We start from the raw sequence: 18,277 nt of genomic DNA on the forward strand, positions 1-18,277 counted from the left end.
CTTCCTGAATATTGTCGATATCTTTTTAAACATTTAATATCTTAACGATCTTACCTCTACGGGTGTAATTGGTGTAGTCGACGAACTAGTAATCGATGGCACGGTGGGCTGATAAATATTATTTTGTTTTCTAACGAATAATTCCGCTCCTTTGTATCTCGCACTAAAGCGGGGTGGTTGTCCACTGGGGGTGACTCTGGGTGGTGAATTCTGTTCACAAACGACAGGATCGATTACTTCAAGTAAATAAACATTTTACCGACCTAAATGGAAATTCTTTTTTTAAATAAAGTTTCGAATTATTAACAAAACGAAAGACGGTCGACATTTTATTTTTGTCAAATAATCAAGATTAATATTTACCACGTTGTTAACGTTACTGTAAGATCCGGAAAACACAGGCGTCTTGTTACCAAGGGAACTCAGCAGCGGTGCCACCGTGCTTCTCAGTTGCTCCAGCAGTGTACTGTTTCCGCTCAGAAACGTGCTTCTGGTCGGATTGAAGACATTCGAGTTACCGCTATCGCCGTTGCTGCTGCCGGTAATTCCTGGCGTCTCTTGCGCCGTCTCGTTCGCGATCTTCAAGTTTACCTGTGGTCCCTGTGCTACCGATCGAGGAGATACCGTGGAGGTTTTTAAAGTGGCGTGGTATTTTGTCGACCTCGGTGTAATGGCGATTCCTACACCGTCGACCTTCGTACTGGATTCGGTTAAAGTCGTGGGAATTTCTGAATGTCTTCGATAGGTCGCGGTTCTAGGACGAAACTCGATCTTTCTCGTCTGTGCAGATAACCCCTCCGTTGTCGCCGATTTATCATCGATAGATTTTACCGAAGATTTTTTCTTCGAATATCTGCTGGTAGCTACGGGTAGTTTCGTGGTAAAGGTTGCTTGTTCATCCGTCGTCTTCTTCTCGAAAGATTTCTCATTGGTTCGTTTGCTGTAACGAGGTCTAAAAATGGGCTTGGTAGCGCTGGTAGCAAACTTCGATTTTTTTGTAATGTTCTCTTCCTGGGACGTTTGCGATTTGCTCTGTGTGGAGGAGTAGGATTTCTTAGGTGTCGACGTCGTGAAACTTTGGTCGATCGTTGCAGACTGCTCTCGTAATTTATTACGTGATTGATAGCTATAGGATTTCTTCGGTTTGATAGTAGTAACGGGATCGATAGTCTCGACGCGTTGAGTGGAGTAAAGCGAAACCTTCATGTTCTTGGTCGGCGTCGAATCTTCTTCCTTCGACTTCTTTCCTCCACGATCACTGGCTAAACGAACCCTCGTCGAGTCGATGGTTGTCGCCGATCCCTGTTCAGCGGATGTGATCATGGACGGGTTCGTGGTTAGCGCGTACGGTCTGGTCGTTTCCTCGGCAATGGCTCTCTCTTCGATCGAGATCGAAGTGACCATCCGCTCCGCAATGACCCGCCCCTTCTTTAAACTATACGGTCTGCCGGTGACCTTTGAAGAATCATCGTGAGCTTTCCTCGAACTAGGAAGTTTCAAGGTTTTCACGCTGACCTCTTCCTGAGTGCTTTCTACGGAAGTGGAAGGCCTGTTGCGTCCCGGTGCTGCGGCAGCGGGCTTAGAGTATTTGGCGACCTTGCTCGTCTCATCGACCACCGGCACGCCGGTTGGTTTCCGTTTGCTGAAAGAGGAGGCCGTGGTTGCGTCGAGATCATTCTCCTCGATGTTCAACTCTGGCTTCACTAACCTCCTAGCCAGCTCCAGTTTCATCCTCGATCTTTCAGCGAACAGAGCGGCTGACGATTTTTTCACCTGAAAGGGTCGTTCAAACAGCTCCGTTTTAAGATAGTGGAAAACCGCTGTCGAGACTGAAGCCGGCTCCGGAAGCTCGAGCGGGAACTCTGTTAGTGTACCACGGTCTCGACGAGCTTTCCATCGACAGGAGACGTTCTCAAGGTCGCTCGGAAAGCATACACTCGCAACAGGTCGGGAAACGAAGGACGGTACCGATTCGATTATGGGAAGACGACATAGCACGCGGCCGATATTTTCCTACATGAAGAATAGGAGCTTGAGGAAGCGTAGAAACGAGACGATCCAGGCCGCCATTTGACTCGTAACGAGCTCGAGCCACGATTTCACTGTACTGGACAACAACTGGAAAGTTTAATCAATGTTATCAGCACACGCGACTCGAGGATACATTTCATTGAGTGCGAAAGAAGGAGAGCGAAGTGTGAAAACGACCATTTTGTGAACGATCCATAGAGACGGTGACAAACGCGGTGACAAACTAATCGATGTACAAAATAACACAAGCCTGGCTCCAATGAAGCTTTTTCTTATTTCCATTAATCGTATGCTATAAAAATGAATGGTTAACTTCGTACTAATGTGAAACTATCTATCGTTCCAGTGAGGAAAAAAAATCATGTATCATCTAACAATTATTCGAGGATGGTTCTTAAAAGCGCCGATCAAGCGATTAGCTGCGGTGAGGAGGTGATATAATTCAGTTTCCCGTACAGTCATGAAAGTTCTTCTGTGCTCTTTTTATACTGTAGTCTGGTTCGGTGTAAATTATAGCGATTGCAGAACAAAAGGAAACAAGTTTGTAGTTCATAGATCTTTCGTTACTTGTTTTATTCATGAATAATGACAATTTCGGGCATCGATCTTAGAAACATGGGTTTCTTTATCGACGACGTAAAATGAAATTATGCATGTTCGAGAAAATCAGTTAAATTAATCGATTTAATGAAATGAAATAATTTTTCAATATACTACTTATAGAGTTACTCTACATTCTGACCATCTATTATTGTTAATTTTGTTTGATATCTTTAAATACAGTTTTTACTTGAAGACAAAGGATTTTTACAACAAACTCAATTTCGATGTAATTACGAGACTGAAAGTCGTTCATTTGTTCATGGTTTCGAACAGAGGTAGAATGTATGATCCTACAGAATAAAAAATTTATTGACTCTGTAACAAATTGCGTTTCTCTTCTCTTATGTTTACTTTCTACCATGTTTAATTCTTTTTCTACCTTTCGTTCTAAAAAATTTACTGCTGAACCTCTGATATCATCGGAATTAAAGATAATAGAAAATGCCGAAAAGAAATTCCTTGAAAGTAAATCTAACAACTTCTGATTGTTTCGAAACCGATGATGCAATTAAGAAAATTATCATTTTATGTGAAAAACGTCATTCATGTAGATTTTACTTTATTATTCTAATGTGCTACCTACGAAATTTTCCCAATTTAAAAAATTTTTAAACCATTTATTCCTGTTTCTATTTATTATCATACGCGGTAAATATAAGAACAAATATAAGCGACAAATGTAGCAACGATTTAAAGTGAAAGTCACGAAGTTAAGACATCGTGGGGTATATAGACGCTCGGCAAATACTTAAGATCATTTTCACAAGAACAAATTTTACTCTGCATTCACGATTCATTATTTTCACATAGAATAATTTCTTTTGGTTGCTTCATCCCTGTCATTAACCATTTCTCGTGTCTATAATGAACAAGAAATTTAGAAGTCTAAGCATCAATAAGATAGATATCTTACATAGAAGACCTCTTCCAGTAGAAGACGCAACTCCGAACTCTACCTATCAAAGTTACCTCGCTGGGAATAAATCGGGACTCGTTATGTTCAGGTAAGTCAAATAAACCTTCACTTTCTCCATCGAGAACCCAATACAAAAGCAACTGAATGAAAACCAAAAACCAGTTTATAAACTGCGTAATGCACGTGAGCCCTGAATAAGTCGAGCTCGATAAGTAAGCACATTTTCGCGATAAACGAAAGTAAAAATAGAAGTCCACTTTCGAAGAACGTTTCGATCAAAGTTTTATATTCATTTGGACCTTGAGAGAACTCCACGTCGAGGATTCGTCGTTCCTCGTGTTAAAGGATATCGTTCGATCCAGTCGCGTTTGGAGATGAACGATATCATCGAAGCAGTTCGTTACGATGATGTATCGCAAGATCTCAAAAGCATCTGATTTTACCAAAATCGTGGAGACGATGCAGATTTTTCACCAACCACCAGAGGAAAGCTTGTCTTTCAGTTGGCATTTCTTTCCCTTTGTTAATCGCGCATCATTGTCCAGTCTTAATTGGTCGTCAATGATGTTACAAGCAAACGATTACATAGTTCGTAGACTTTTACCTCACCAACAAATTAGTGTTGATTCCAAGGCGAAACTTTAGTACACATACGTAAGTTGTTTTGAAGCTTTTTAAACATTGCGAAAATAGTGAAAGAAGAAGTATCTTAGACGATCACAGCATTTGCGAATATACAACAGAAGAATTATTTCTTAAACTATTAAGGATACAGTCGACATATAGATTTTTACTGTTCTTCGCAAAACACTTTTAAGCAAACAACCTTTCTTAGTTAGGTTTACGATAGTTTGAGAAATAATTATAAATCAATCGTACTACGTTTACACACATATGACGTTTTCCGAAACTGCAGCATTTTATATAACAAAATAGTAGCTAAATAAAATTCACAATGACCAAAGCAAAACAGAACGAAACAACGTATTTAAGAATTTTCAGATACTAATGACATCGACATAAATATAGACCAAGCACTTCTATCGGAAGATAATCGATAAAACAATAATTAAAAGCCGCTAACCGTTAGAAACGAGACGCATTAGAAACGTTTGCAGTCGGTTTCTCCTAAAAATGGAAGAGAAGCTCTACGAACGCATCGAGGAGATACATAGAGGATGGTGGATACATAGAGCACAAGCGATCACGTAATACAATGATTTATCTGTAGTCTTACGCGACGCAATCCTGTGCCATTTATCAACGTTAAGGGATTCACGACTAAAGTTTCATCCGTCAAAACATTTGCTGAAGCTGCGGTTTCGAGGTCGTCAGGCTCGAACGCCATCGAGTTGTTCCTCGAGCGTCGACCATAGATATTCCTCTCTTGTTCCTACACGAATTGTTTTGACTTCAAAATGCAAATTACTGATTCCTTGACTATTACGATAGAAACAGTACTAGTGTCTATTTTATGAAGCCGTTGGAAAAAAATTCGCCAAAAGATAAGAACGGTAAAGTGGTAATTGTGTGGTTTGTTACGTGCATGCTGATTAAGTTGTTTAGTGTTAGAAAATGTATAATACATCGTCCCATTTCGTCGCAGTCACTTGTCGTTTTTTTAATTTTTTGTTTAGTCCTTCAGCGGTTGACTGTACCATTATTTTACAACAACGCAATAATATCAGTCAGTGTCAAGGATTACAACGTCTACGTATTAAGGTACTGTCGTAATGAAAGCTGTAGACCGTTGAACTAGAATAGAAGCATAGAAATGTATGTTACACTTTATTAATTAAAAAACAAGAGAGACTTTATTTAGATGCTGTAAGCTGATATGAAGGGCACTCTGAACTCTTACCTCCAATGGCGTTCTAGAGGTGGTTTTTGAGGCTGGTATTTTCGTGTTGGTATTCTTCTGAAATAATACTTTTCGATTAGAACACACCATATTCTTTCTAGAATTCTATCAATCAGGATTGTAACGCTAATCGTTATACGCGTATTAAGTTTTTGCCATATATTGCATATATCATATGTATATTGATTCGGAAATAATTTTAAATATTTCACAAGACATAAAAGAAACTATATGTGAAACGTGTTTAAAAAGAAGTAAAGTGTTATATGTAAGTGTTATATGACTAGTCGTTCGCGTGTAAGACTTATTACTTATTACACAATGAAATTAATTGAAGTAATGAGACAGTTGAGAAATCGTTCGTTCGTAATGGGAGTGACAACGCTTAAACATTCTTTAAAGCTGAAAGCATACAATTTCTTGTTTTAAGTTCTATATTCTTTGATCAATGCAGTTTTATTACAAGTACTATTCATAGTGTCACCACTCCCCTTGTAATTCAATAATTACGTTCAAGTACACATATCTGTCTCTATAAAGCTATCTATATTTCTTTTTATCCGATAAAACTACAAATTTATAGGATATTTCCCTACTGAAATGTAAGCTTAATTCCAATTAAAAAAATCCAATTAAGAAATAGAACTCACCAACTGAGTTAACCTCGCCTTAAACTCAGGCGGGTAATTATCACTTTCTTCAAGCGCCGCAATCACCTTGCCATTTCCAAAGGTTTTGTTGCCTCTTCTGTAGCTCTTGGTCGTGGTTTCAACCACAGTGGAACTCTCGTCCGTCGTTTGCAGCTTCTTGAGGCCTCTTTTCGTGCCAAACGTGGAACTTTCGATAGTCGTTATAGCTTCGGTGCTGGTCGATTGTTCGTTGGATGGTACCACTTCGTTCGTCTGATCCCTTGGCGAAGACACGATCGTCTTCGAAATATTTTCAGAATTAAAATGAGCTGGTCGCCTCCTGAGCGTCCAGCCTGGATTTCCATGCGACTGGGAATCGTTTTTCCACGAAACGGTTTTTCTAGACTCTGTCACGTTTGCAGATCCTTCAGGCGAGGGTTTTCGACCTCTGAACCCTAGTCCGTGATTGAAGAAATCCTCTTTCTGTTTCCTACCGTGATTTCCGCTTCTGCCTCTTCCTCTACCTCGTCCTGATGCTTCGAGGGTTGAAGCAGAAGTCGATAATGGTCTTGATGTTGCTCTTGGACTTGGAGGAGTCGCTGATCTTATGGTCGTACTTGTTATCTCAGAATCGGTGGCTGTTACGTCGGTAAAAACTGTTGTATCTGGCGCAACAGTTGTGGTAACATCTGTTTAAGGAATTTTTATTTATATAGTTTCTATTATAAAATTCTATTTTATTATATTCTTCTATATATCTTCTGTTATAAATTATATTTCTATAATTTTTATTTATATTAGTTATACAATTTATTATTTATATAAACAAAATGTAATATTTTATAATATAATTTCATTCTTTACAGCTAATTGTAATTACTTAATTAACTGTTACGTACTGGATGTTTCACCTTCAAGTAAGATAAATGAACCTTTTTATGTATCATTAAAATTATTGTACCAAAATTCAATCTACAATCAAGTTATCAAATATTCTATTAACAGCAAGACTATATTTAAATTATTATTAGCGATTAACTAATTATCTCACCCATAGTAATAGGTGTGGTAACATCCGATCTCGACTTGCTTCTCGATCTTCCACGCACATCCTGAGTATCCTGTCTACGACTGTCGATAGCTCTTGGAGTAACATCGGGAATTCTCGGTCTCCTATCCGAAGAGTTTCTTTCTCCAGCCACCTTCCGCTTCACATTCCTCTCTGAAGCACCTCCCGAAATAGGTTTCGTATTATTTTCCACATTTCTACCTCTAGACCTTGATCTAGACTCGTTCACAGAATTCTTCTTGATCTCGGAACCTCTGGAACGATCTCTGGAAACCGTATTCCTTCTCGAACTAACAATCTGTTCGTTAGCTTCTGTCGTCGTAGAATCGCTGAACTTTGAAGATCCTCTTGGAGAAGCAGATCTGGATGATCCAGAAGCCTCGGAGTCGTTCGACCGTCCACGACTTTTCGATCTTTCGAATCCTGTCCGACTGGATCTGGATGACTCCTTAGCGTCCGATCTTCTCTGAGAAGCTACATCAAATCCAGTGGTTACATCCGAAGCTGGATTTCCTGTTTCATCTACAGTGAGGGGAATATCGACTCTTACACTTTCGGATTCTGATAAAAGAGGATCTGGACCTCTTCGAGCAATAGAATTATTCTCCGCATTGTTCACCTTCGATCTACCAGATCTGGTACTCCTTTCAATCTTCTCTGTAGTCGATCTACCTCTACTTTCTCTTCTAAACGAAGCTGTAGTGGTTTCAACGTCTCTAAATTTCTTACTGTTATACCTTCTAGACGTAGGGATTTGTGTCTTTAGATCTTTCATCGAATAAGTCGTTTGAATCTTTCTTCCGGTTCTAGACCTCGAAGACTCCGTGGTTGCCAGGAACACGGATGGTCCTTTGTTGTCCAATCTCTCAGTGACAGTTGAATTATTCGCTCTTCCATTAGACGTTCTTCGAGAAATCCCTTTGGGTGTTTCGGATTTTTGTTCATCATTTTTTAACTTTGTTCCTTTGTTGCTTTCAGAAAAAAATCTTTTGCCGTCTCGTCTGTTAATCGTTGGCTCCACCCTTTTAGTTTCCTCGAACCTTTTGCCTGAAGTTCTTCTCGACTCGCTTGTGACATCTGTTGCTGTTAAAACACTTCCCCTTTCGGTCGTTCTGATCGTTCTAACGGTCGAATGTTCGCTCGTGTCGAACTTTGGTTCTGAATTGATCACAGAAGCTTGGATCGTTCTTTCGAAATTCGAGAGCGTTTCCGATTGCGCTGATCTGTCCCACTTCGTTTTGGATCTCGATAGCGGCGAAGATGATACTGTGGTTGCTTCCTCCAGTGATTTGGAATTGAATCTCAAAGTGCCACGATTCGTAGCCTTATGATCATCGATCTGAACAAATTATGACCATTAGCATTTATTATTTTATACTGTTACTAATTTTTAATACAATAGTATTTTTATAATACTGAGATTAGTATTAAACTACTCGCAAATCCAAATAGTTTGCTCAATTTGCCTAAGACAATTTTCCCTCATCACATTCAAGTCTCTTGGACGCATTCTAGCGGTGTAACACCGATACGTCACAGCGATTTAATTGGTTAAATTACCTGTTCAAACAGTGACCATTAACGCAACGTGCCTGCATTCCGTGTTTAAGTCGGTGTTTTAAATAAATTAACTCTACACTAAGAAATTCATTCACAATCAGACCCAGACTGCTTTCGACTTGGTTCAAACATTCAAATTTATTCAAATGTATGCGTTACACGATCTCCATCTTCATGGTTAAACTTCATAATAATCGTCGCGACAACAGGGAAGAATAGATCGTTGATTTCAGCGTTTATTAGACCGACGTTCATTAGATCCTGGTTAGTGAAAATTGTCGTTTAATCGGATATTTCGCTATTAACTACCGGTTTTGAAATTATAGAACGATCGATTTGCAGACCACAATTTATAATGCATCAGAATGCGACGAATCTCATTATCTATTTCCATAATGCGACGATAACGCGACGATTTCGCGTGTAAAGGATGTTGCATCAGCGGTTCGGCCACGATCGCGATCAATGATTCTTTTGTAAATCCTGTTATGATGATAGTCGACATTATATGCATATACAAAGTAAATATAGGATCGCCGAGGAAGAACTTTATCGTGTTATAGGTGAGCTCCGATGAAGAATGTTGTGCCACGTAATAGGTGACATTTGCTTTGATGATCCTGACGTTGATGAGACAAAGTTAATATCCTTAATAAGCTAACAGATAATTTTAACACGCGTGCACTTGTTTTGTTCCATGTAATAGGATGTATTAATTATAGAAGGTGCATATGTATATCGATATACAGGGTGCCTCAAATTCTTTTTCACAAACGGTACTAGAGTGGTTTGCTATACTAGAGAGTAAAAGTAAAAGGAAGATATTATAATAAATATATGTATATGCCGACACTGTCAATGAAAAGTGCGAGGCAATATTAATATTTTTAGTTGGGAAAATATGTGGCAAAGAAAAAGCGGGAAGCGAAGGAAAACAAACTGCTGATGGTTTATTACTACATCAGGAAGAGAGAACAGGTTCATGACATAAAGTTAAGGTGAAAGCATCGTGCTTGAGCAAAATGCAGGAATATTTGCAACTGCTTTGACTTTTTAGAACAGATTATTGATGTTCTTGGAAATGTTGCAGATTAGATTGTGAAATAGTAAACGGAGTTAATGGTTCTCTATGATGCTTTACTACATACACTGTAATTATTTCTTATTTAGAACATCATAGAGAACCATTAGCCCCGTACATATGAGCGTACGTACGTCTTCGAAAATGTTAAAGTTGAATTAGCCAAGCGGATAAAAAATCTAAAATATTTCCGTACTATGTTGAACTATTTCTACTGAAATTACATAATTATTGAAATTATAGAGCTATTTAAGCTCGCATGAACCGATATTGTTCTGGTTATAGTTAATCGAGTAGTAGAAATGGCAGGAATTGAATTACTATATCAAATCGTGAAAGAATATGCATTAAATATTTATCAGATATTCGCCGAGAATAGTTAAAAAAATTAACAAGTTGACGTTTCATCGTTTAAACAGATAACTAGTATTTATCTTGAATTACAATTCTTCCGTGCCTAACGACAATAAACGACGTTATAACTAGATTCGTGATTTCATTTACTAGTCGTTCAGTTCGGACACTGCTAATCGTACCTTCAGTCACGAAATTAATTTGCCAAAAAAGACGCAAATTTTGATTTCCAATTCCTAGAGAACCCACAATTTTTGTGAATTTAATTACACTTTCAGTTGAGAAGATTAATACAAAAAAGACTATCTCTTTGATCTTTCTATATTAAACTGTGCAAGAAATTAATTAACAAATAACATATCGTGAAATAGAATTCTGAAAGTAGTATTCGTTGCTCGACTGTTATTTCCTTTCCGAGTAGTTAAACATAACATCTCAAATAACAGCAGTTACTATAATTTTCCGTTGCGTTGGCTACGTTAGTTTATTAGTCTATTAGTTACACTCTTTCAATTGCAACAACAAATCAATGCGACTTCTTGAGATTTCTCAACAATAGTACGATAGATAGATAATTAATAAATTTGACTTTTAAACGATACAATTTTCATAATTAGAGTTTAATAGATAACTTATTCCTCTAAGAATGAATCATTCCTTGATTCTTTGTACACGTGAAACATTATGATTAGAAAAAAAACTACTAGTGCAACATTATGATTACATTAACAACGATTCAGGGTAAACATTATCATATGTTAATATTATTCTATATATATCCTTCCTAAATTATTTCCAATAGAAACTAAGCTTAAAATCTAACATTGCTGATACTCAGAGTATCATCGCATCATACTGTTCTATGGGGCTAATAAAATTCTTTTTCTTACAACAATATTTGAAACAAATATCGTTGCATCACGCAATAATGACGCATTGACGATAAAAAAAGATAGTTCTACCATTTCTGCAATACTAATAACCTCCACAACCACGGGTCAAGTGGCTGTATTTACCTAAGAATTTTTTAAGCATTATAATACAAAGACAGTGATACTTCGAACGTGGCTTGGTGTTCCAGTTTCGTTTATCCTTATCTGTCCATAAGGTACACGTAGCGTGGAATCGACACTGAAAGTAAAAGTCGGTGTTTCACGTCACGTTACCTAGTCAAGCATGCAGCCGAACTCGAGAACAGCCTTAAACACGGCTGGCTGAATGCGCGACTAACTACTGTAAATAGACCTGCAAAATAACGTCTCTGCTGAGTTTCCCAAGCACGAATCACTTTTTTTCTCGACATTTTTGTCAGACCAGCTGAAATCAGCTAGATAGAACGATTCGACAACAAACTGTTTTAGATAGATGTACTTCTCCTCCTTTAAACAAAAGAGCGAAAGGACAGGTATCGACAAGGAAGACGATCGAAAAAAGAGGTAAGAGGATCTATCGATCGATCTTCTCGATCGTGAAAGGTGTGTTCTCAAGTCCTGATAAAAGGAAAGACAAATCTCGATAGAAGTGAACGCACTTTCGCTGGATGAGACTCGTGACATGAAGCCTTCCCATTCTCGCTCAATTAACTTGACTATGATTCAAGCGAGCATAGTTACTTGTTAAATCTGAGAATCAAAGAATTAATATAGATTACTGCAAATAAAATGATAAATTGCTACGCGAGTTACACTCGTTGTTCCTCATTTGGCGCACAATATTAATTTCAGGGTTGAGAAATTTTACCATTTATATCATATATGGTAGAATGCATTATGAAGCATTATGAAGCATAGCTGATTATGTTTTATCTGCTCTGAAATCTAGCACGCGTTTTTATTGAATTTTAGGCATATCTAAAGTGATTTTAGGTATTTCGTAATTACGACTTCGTGGACTAAAACTAGTTTTAATATTAATTTCTAGCTGGTTCGGTTCATATATTCTAGAATACTACTTTCCATATGTGTCCTACTAAAGATCTTCTTTTGCTGCAAAGGCTAATCAAAATTCATCAATCAAGCTTTACTTGTTTAACATAAAAAGAGAAATTTTATTCTCAGATGACCTCGATTTTAATACCGTATACCGAATAAGTAACGTCTGATGAGAACGATAATCATCTGTCAACGAAATTCATCAAGTCAACTTTCTTCACGAAATGCAAATCGAGTATTCAAACTGAAGATTTGCAGAAAGATCATCATTTTCCTTCAATCTCTCTTTATACAACTGAATCAATCCATTTTCAACTTGTGGAATGTAAATTACTAAATTATACTCTATGTACTCTATGAATTCTGAGAGATCACTAATTATATTTTCACAATCTGCCATCAATAACGGAGATCCCGACGTATCACCCTCGAGCAAAACGAGGTGTACCCTAAAATCCTCTGAAACTGAGTGAAGATATTTGAAATTGCACAATGAGCGCGCAAGTGAAGTTGAAAAATGGCAAAGCGCGTAGGAAAATTAACGCTATGAATAATACCAGGACATTACCATTCCGTCCTACGTCGCAATTACGTCCGCGCTCGCTTTCGAAGCAAAGCGAAACAACAGTTTTCTTTATTTGGCACAAACCAGTCAAAATGGTGTCCAGATCGGATCTACATAATGGTGATATGGATATTCGCATAAAACTGTATCTGGTTAGCGACAATGGTGTATCTAGCTAACAGGAGAAACATGCGAGAAATACTGTGAAGGTGATAGTATTATTTTCTAATCTCTTTAACTCTATCGAGTATGTGCGATTTATCGTAATAATTTTAGGAATTATTAATCTAAATCCTTTTACGACAATTAACTTATTGAACAAGTTTATATCTCTAACATCTTCGTGTCTGCTCAATTTCACTATATTGACATGTACATAACGTTAACAGATAAACATCAAACGTAACATAATTTACCTAATTTCTGTTCTTAAATATTAAGTATCTTTTCGTATTTCAATCGTCGTACAATCGTAGTACAATTATTATATTCAGATTTGAAAATAAAATAACGGTTGTAATTGCCGCGAAATTCATACAAGTAGGACAAAATTGGATGATTTTCTTTTGCAATCGCTATTAACGTTCAAAAGGATTTCCCAAGAACTTTCCTGCGAACCAATAAATTGGTCCTTTAAAAAGCTGAAATCAAAGTGCAGTTTCTCCCGTTTCTAACAAACGTGTGATATTCGATTATTTTTTCCGATAAGATAAAAAATCAGCAAGAGGTAATCTTGAATTTTTCCATTCGAACGGATGTACGTAACAATGAAGATCCTTGCAACACGAATACCTCCCCTATGTAATTACAAATTGCCTGTTTATTTGCGTAATTGGAAGACATGAAACGAGATTCTTGCTAGTTAAGGGAATCTTCGGTCGAACTCTCGCCATTGGTAATTTCAAATACATCTCCGGCGATTATGAACATGCAATACAATATGTAACAGTCCTGTAACGGGAAATGGCAAACATAATTGGGCTTGCACGATGTTCCAGTGATTAGAAAAAAATGTAACTATAGTTCTGATGTGAAAGATTGGTTCGATTCGTATGTGTAATCGTTACGCGATGAAGTAACATTGTTACGCGATTAATAGGCCAGATATAATTTGTTCCTAATAAAAGAAAAATAGTAGATTCAATAATATGTTGCATAAAACAGTTAACAGGCTTTGTGCACAAGAGATAAAGTAAATATCATATAATAAAGTAAATAATAAAGTAAATAAAAATATTGCATTTTCTATAATTCAATTTCTATAAAAGGTGTTTTTATATTTTTACAAACATTGCACTGAGAAGTAAAACTTTACTACACGTAATTAATACAAACGAATTACTGAATTTTATGTTCAAATGTTTGAAATTGACTGTAACCTTACATAATCACTTAATCATCTAACAAAACAAAAGTAAACGGTTTTAACAATCTTATTCTTTATCGACGCTTGCGAATAAACTTGAACTTCAATCATAGTCAAATTACTTTTACAATAATTACGTCATGATATCGGTATAATATAATTCCCACATCTTTTCTCAAAATTTTGGCAGATAAGAAGAATCTGCATACTGTACCATGTCGAAGGTTACATAACTTAGATATTGAAATGCATAAATCTTGTTTGTAACCATCTGTATCATCGACAATATGATCGAATGAAAATAGAAATAATCCACATGGTCTGTAATTATTTATTTGAAGCCAAACTTTCCTGTTATCATGTCCTATGTTGTTATGTACGTGTTGTCGATATGGCAACGCAATCGTATGTAATATCGCGCGCTGCAAATTATTGGAAAAGTGTATTACGCTGACAACGGTGAGAGGCCGATTCATATCCTCGAAGGTAGACCGCTTCGCCAGTGTCGAACCAACTCGCGAAGGACACTACCCGAGTGTCCAGAATCAACCAGAATTTTGTTCTCCTTGAAAACATGTCTCCAAGCATTTTAAATCTCAGACCCTTATACGTATTTTCCTTTTTTCTTTCTATTATTTAATTTGTTTTAAACGGGCGGAATTACTAGTTAAGGAGTACAAATTGTTATTCCATTGCAATCTACATACATCGATAAAATAAACATATACTTCATTCTAGGCTTAAGAGAGAGTCAAAAGATATCCACCGAATTCGAAGCGATGGTAAATATTCTAAAATCTTAAGCGTCTTAGGGTTATAAATATCGAATAATAAATGAATTAATAAATGACGAATATACCCATTACCCCCTTATAATCATTTTTTTCCAAAACTGATATAACTGACTAATGTCTACTTTATTTTAAGTATTTAGAATTTATAAGAACAAAACCTATCGTTCTAACAACTTTCGATTTTTTGTTATCTTTCCCCATTGTGAAAAGAAGGCTACATATTATTTACATTTAACTGTTGAATGATATAAATTAAAAAGAGTAAAAGTGTTCGTCATCAATGATCGATACTTGAGCGTATCGTCCTTGGATTTCGACAGGACTCTGATTTGCCAGTTTGCATCTCAATTTCGATCGAAGGTGTACTTTCACCGTCTAGACTTCCGACATCGGTGAATCCGTAAAAGACAGCTGATTATCTAGCGGTTAAGACTACGAAACCGACAGGCTCCTAAAGTCAGAGAACGATTATCACCGGTTCAACCATCTCGATTTAACCAATAAGAAAGCTCTGGCAAGAACGGTGAATTATTCATGGAATTATTAAATATTTTCCACGTCGCTTGACTCCATGATCCGAGACATAGACGCGATTTCACCTAATCAGCACTTCTCACTGTAACCAGAAAATGATGGAACAGTCTTGCGAAATCTTCATAATCATTTATTCAAATTCTAGCTAGATCCCAAATAGATATTATCTTAAAGACTAGATGATATCTTACGGATAAACATTGAAAATGAATTATTATTAATCAATCGGTTTTACAGGATTGAATCGAAGCGATCAGTATTTAAATGCTAGTACTAAAGCTACTGTTCACATTGATACTTTTGATCAATCAAAACCGTTACAAAAAAAACTCATCCAAATTTGAATATCTTTCTTGTATCTGACAACATGTACATGCGACTGCAATCAAGTTGGAATAAATGGAATGACGATAGTTAACAAAGAAAAACTTGGACAAAATCCACAACCGGGTTTCGTAACGATTAAACAACGAATCAGACAACGCATTGACCTAATAGATTTAATGAAATACATTTAAGAAAAGGTAGGCAGAATTGCGCAAGAAAATGTAAATTTCAACCTCTTCATTGAGATCATTCGTACGAGTGGCAGACGTTAATATGCAGAAGCGACCTGAAAAAACTGGTTCACAAACACCAGGGTGTGGTTCCTGTTGGCCCCGTAAAACGATCTACGAGATCCTTTCAAGCACGATTTTTTCAGTATCAGACTTTTATAAGGAACTTTTATAAGGTACACAATACAGTTAAAAAGTGTCTTATAAAATATTTTTATTAAAAAGGTACGAATAAAAGAATTTATAATGATTTTATCTGTCTTAATCAATAGCTATGTAAATAAAATATCGTGACGCGATACTTACAAGCGTTAAAGCAATTTCGGCCTTTTTAACATTCTATTCTATTCTCGTAAAATGTGCCACGTTTCTTAAATTTTACTTTATCTTATATCACTCCTTAGTTTAGTTTAGTCGATAATATAGCTATATAATTTCTCTTGAGAGAAACATAGAAAGTTCAGCTGACAATCTTAAAATTTGCACATTTTTAATTAAAATTCGAATGATATTGGAAAGTTCGTTTCTCTTCGTATAATGGAGATACAAGAAGCGTATTCAGAAACGAAAGAGAAATTGACGGAAGCGAATTAAGCATTTCTCTGATAGTGGTATTAAAAAAGCTAGATCCGTGGACTCGAGATGCCGCAATTTTTATATAATTCGAATTCCTCTGGCACATGATCCGAGAGCAGGACCCCGTAATGTCACAAAATGGATTCTAGAGTCACTGCGTTCTACACGCAACGTGAAATTGACAACTTAAGCAATTCACTTGGGACATTATGTTATTCTACATTCACTCTAGTCGTTCCGAATTCAAACCGTTCCTCGATCGAAAGATGATTTCATTTTCCAGTACTTCACCGCAATAAGTAAGATCTTTTAAAGACAGTTGTTTTAAGAATGATAAATGACAATGAAATTGGACATGGGGAAAAAATGATGATTCGAATTTTGCATCAAGCTGCATTCTATCAAAATCACAACGACCTTTAACACAATTTCAAACCGCAAATCAGAACGACATCAACTTTCTACGGTGCCGCAGGCAACACAGATCCCCTTCATCATTTACCTCCACACACGATTTATGAATCGTAAATCCACTAACGCTCCTATTATAGTTTTTTCACTACGTAATAAGTTGATCGAAACAGCCACATATTTGCGATACCACTGTGGGAACCAAGGTGCTTAATACAAAATTTATATACAGCACTGTCAATTAATAAACTAAAATACTTCTCATGTACATGGAATATCTAAGTATTCTATCGATTTTATCTGTTGTTCAAAACTAACTGCTTTTATTCTTGTAATTTACAAACACAAACTAGTTAGAACTTAATTTAAGAGCTCATGAAAAAGAAATTGAATATGAGTTAAATAAAATATGCAACCAAGAAGTAATACATACGTCTATTATTTGGTCGTTTCTGCGCTTGGCGGAGTCGATCGATACCGCAACAGGTACAATTGAAACATTAAGCAAGATTCACGTTGAAGGACGCGAATTTTCAACGTAAGAAATTTAACAAGACGTGATCAGTAGATTAATTGACGTGATTTAACAAAGCGTTTCACTCGATTTTTTTCTTCAACATTGAGATTACTACACTGAAGGTATATTACACACAAACAAACATAAATAATTATGTACTTGATACTGCGATTATACTTAACCAGATGATTGATCAAACCGTTGAATAAATTTAAATCCACGTTTTGCATCTTTCAAAGAAGTCTTCTTGACATTTGTTATTATTATGTCATCTCACGTTTGTATCATTGCTCGTGTCCAAAATTATGTGTACTGTGTAAAATAGCATCTATAGAAATCAAGACAGAAAGCAATATTTGCATTCGTTTAAAATAAAATTTTTTTTTTAGTTTCAGAAATGTTTGTATATTACACAAATGTAGGAATCGTCAAAGAGTAGTGATTCAAAAATTAATGTGGAAGAGATCGATTGTCGCGTCATATTATGTGATCACTTTCAACTTAACTATCACTTCCGACGTGCAACTTCCGCCTTTTCTCTACATTTACATATCGCAGATCTTGGCCGAAAACCAAGAATTTTATCAAACATTGTTATCCTTTTCTTTTGTAAATAATATTATCATCGAATTAAGAATTTAAGTTCTATGAACTTTTTCCATTCGGATCTTTTAAATCTTACACATTTTACTAATTCGTAACTCATGTAAAGTGTTAAGTACGTTACGTTATTTTACAAACCAGATTTCTTGATGCATGAACATTGAACTGCTTTCAGCGTAAAATTCACGAGTAGTCTTCCGATTCACGATCTTTAACGAAGAGTACTACAAGTTGCGGTTCTAAAGCAGCGAGGTCATTATGAATTATGGAAATCACGGCGTTAGCATGAATTATGCAGAGCTCGCTATTCACACGTTAG

General features: G+C 36.4%; 1 protein-coding gene across 7 annotated transcripts in view; it reads right to left on the reverse strand.

Moving 5' to 3' along the window:
- Nucleotides 1–18,277, reverse strand: part of LOC100741831 (mucin-19) — a 44,569-nt gene that overhangs the window by 12,651 nt on the left and 13,641 nt on the right. For 2 of the 7 annotated variants that reach the window (XM_012390677.3, XM_012390673.3), the window contains exons 3-8: nucleotides 7,092–8,448; nucleotides 6,062–6,729; nucleotides 5,412–5,468; nucleotides 4,788–4,943; nucleotides 364–1,773; nucleotides 55–210 (exon numbers count right to left, since the gene is read on the reverse strand). In XM_012390677.3, coding sequence (XP_012246100.1) covers nucleotides 55–210; nucleotides 364–1,773; nucleotides 4,788–4,943; nucleotides 5,412–5,468; nucleotides 6,062–6,729; nucleotides 7,092–8,448 — 3,804 coding nt within the window. The remainder of the gene's footprint in view (nucleotides 1–54; nucleotides 211–363; nucleotides 1,774–4,787; nucleotides 4,944–5,411; nucleotides 5,469–6,061; nucleotides 6,730–7,091; nucleotides 8,449–18,277) is intronic. The other 5 variants (XM_024370590.2, XM_024370589.2, XM_033323190.1 and 2 more) reach the window with 5 other exon arrangements.

The sequence above is a fragment of the Bombus impatiens genome, unplaced genomic scaffold, assembly GCF_000188095.3.
Source record: "Bombus impatiens unplaced genomic scaffold, BIMP_2.2 scf_0837, whole genome shotgun sequence".
Lineage (NCBI taxonomy): Eukaryota > Metazoa > Arthropoda > Insecta > Hymenoptera > Apidae > Bombus > Bombus impatiens.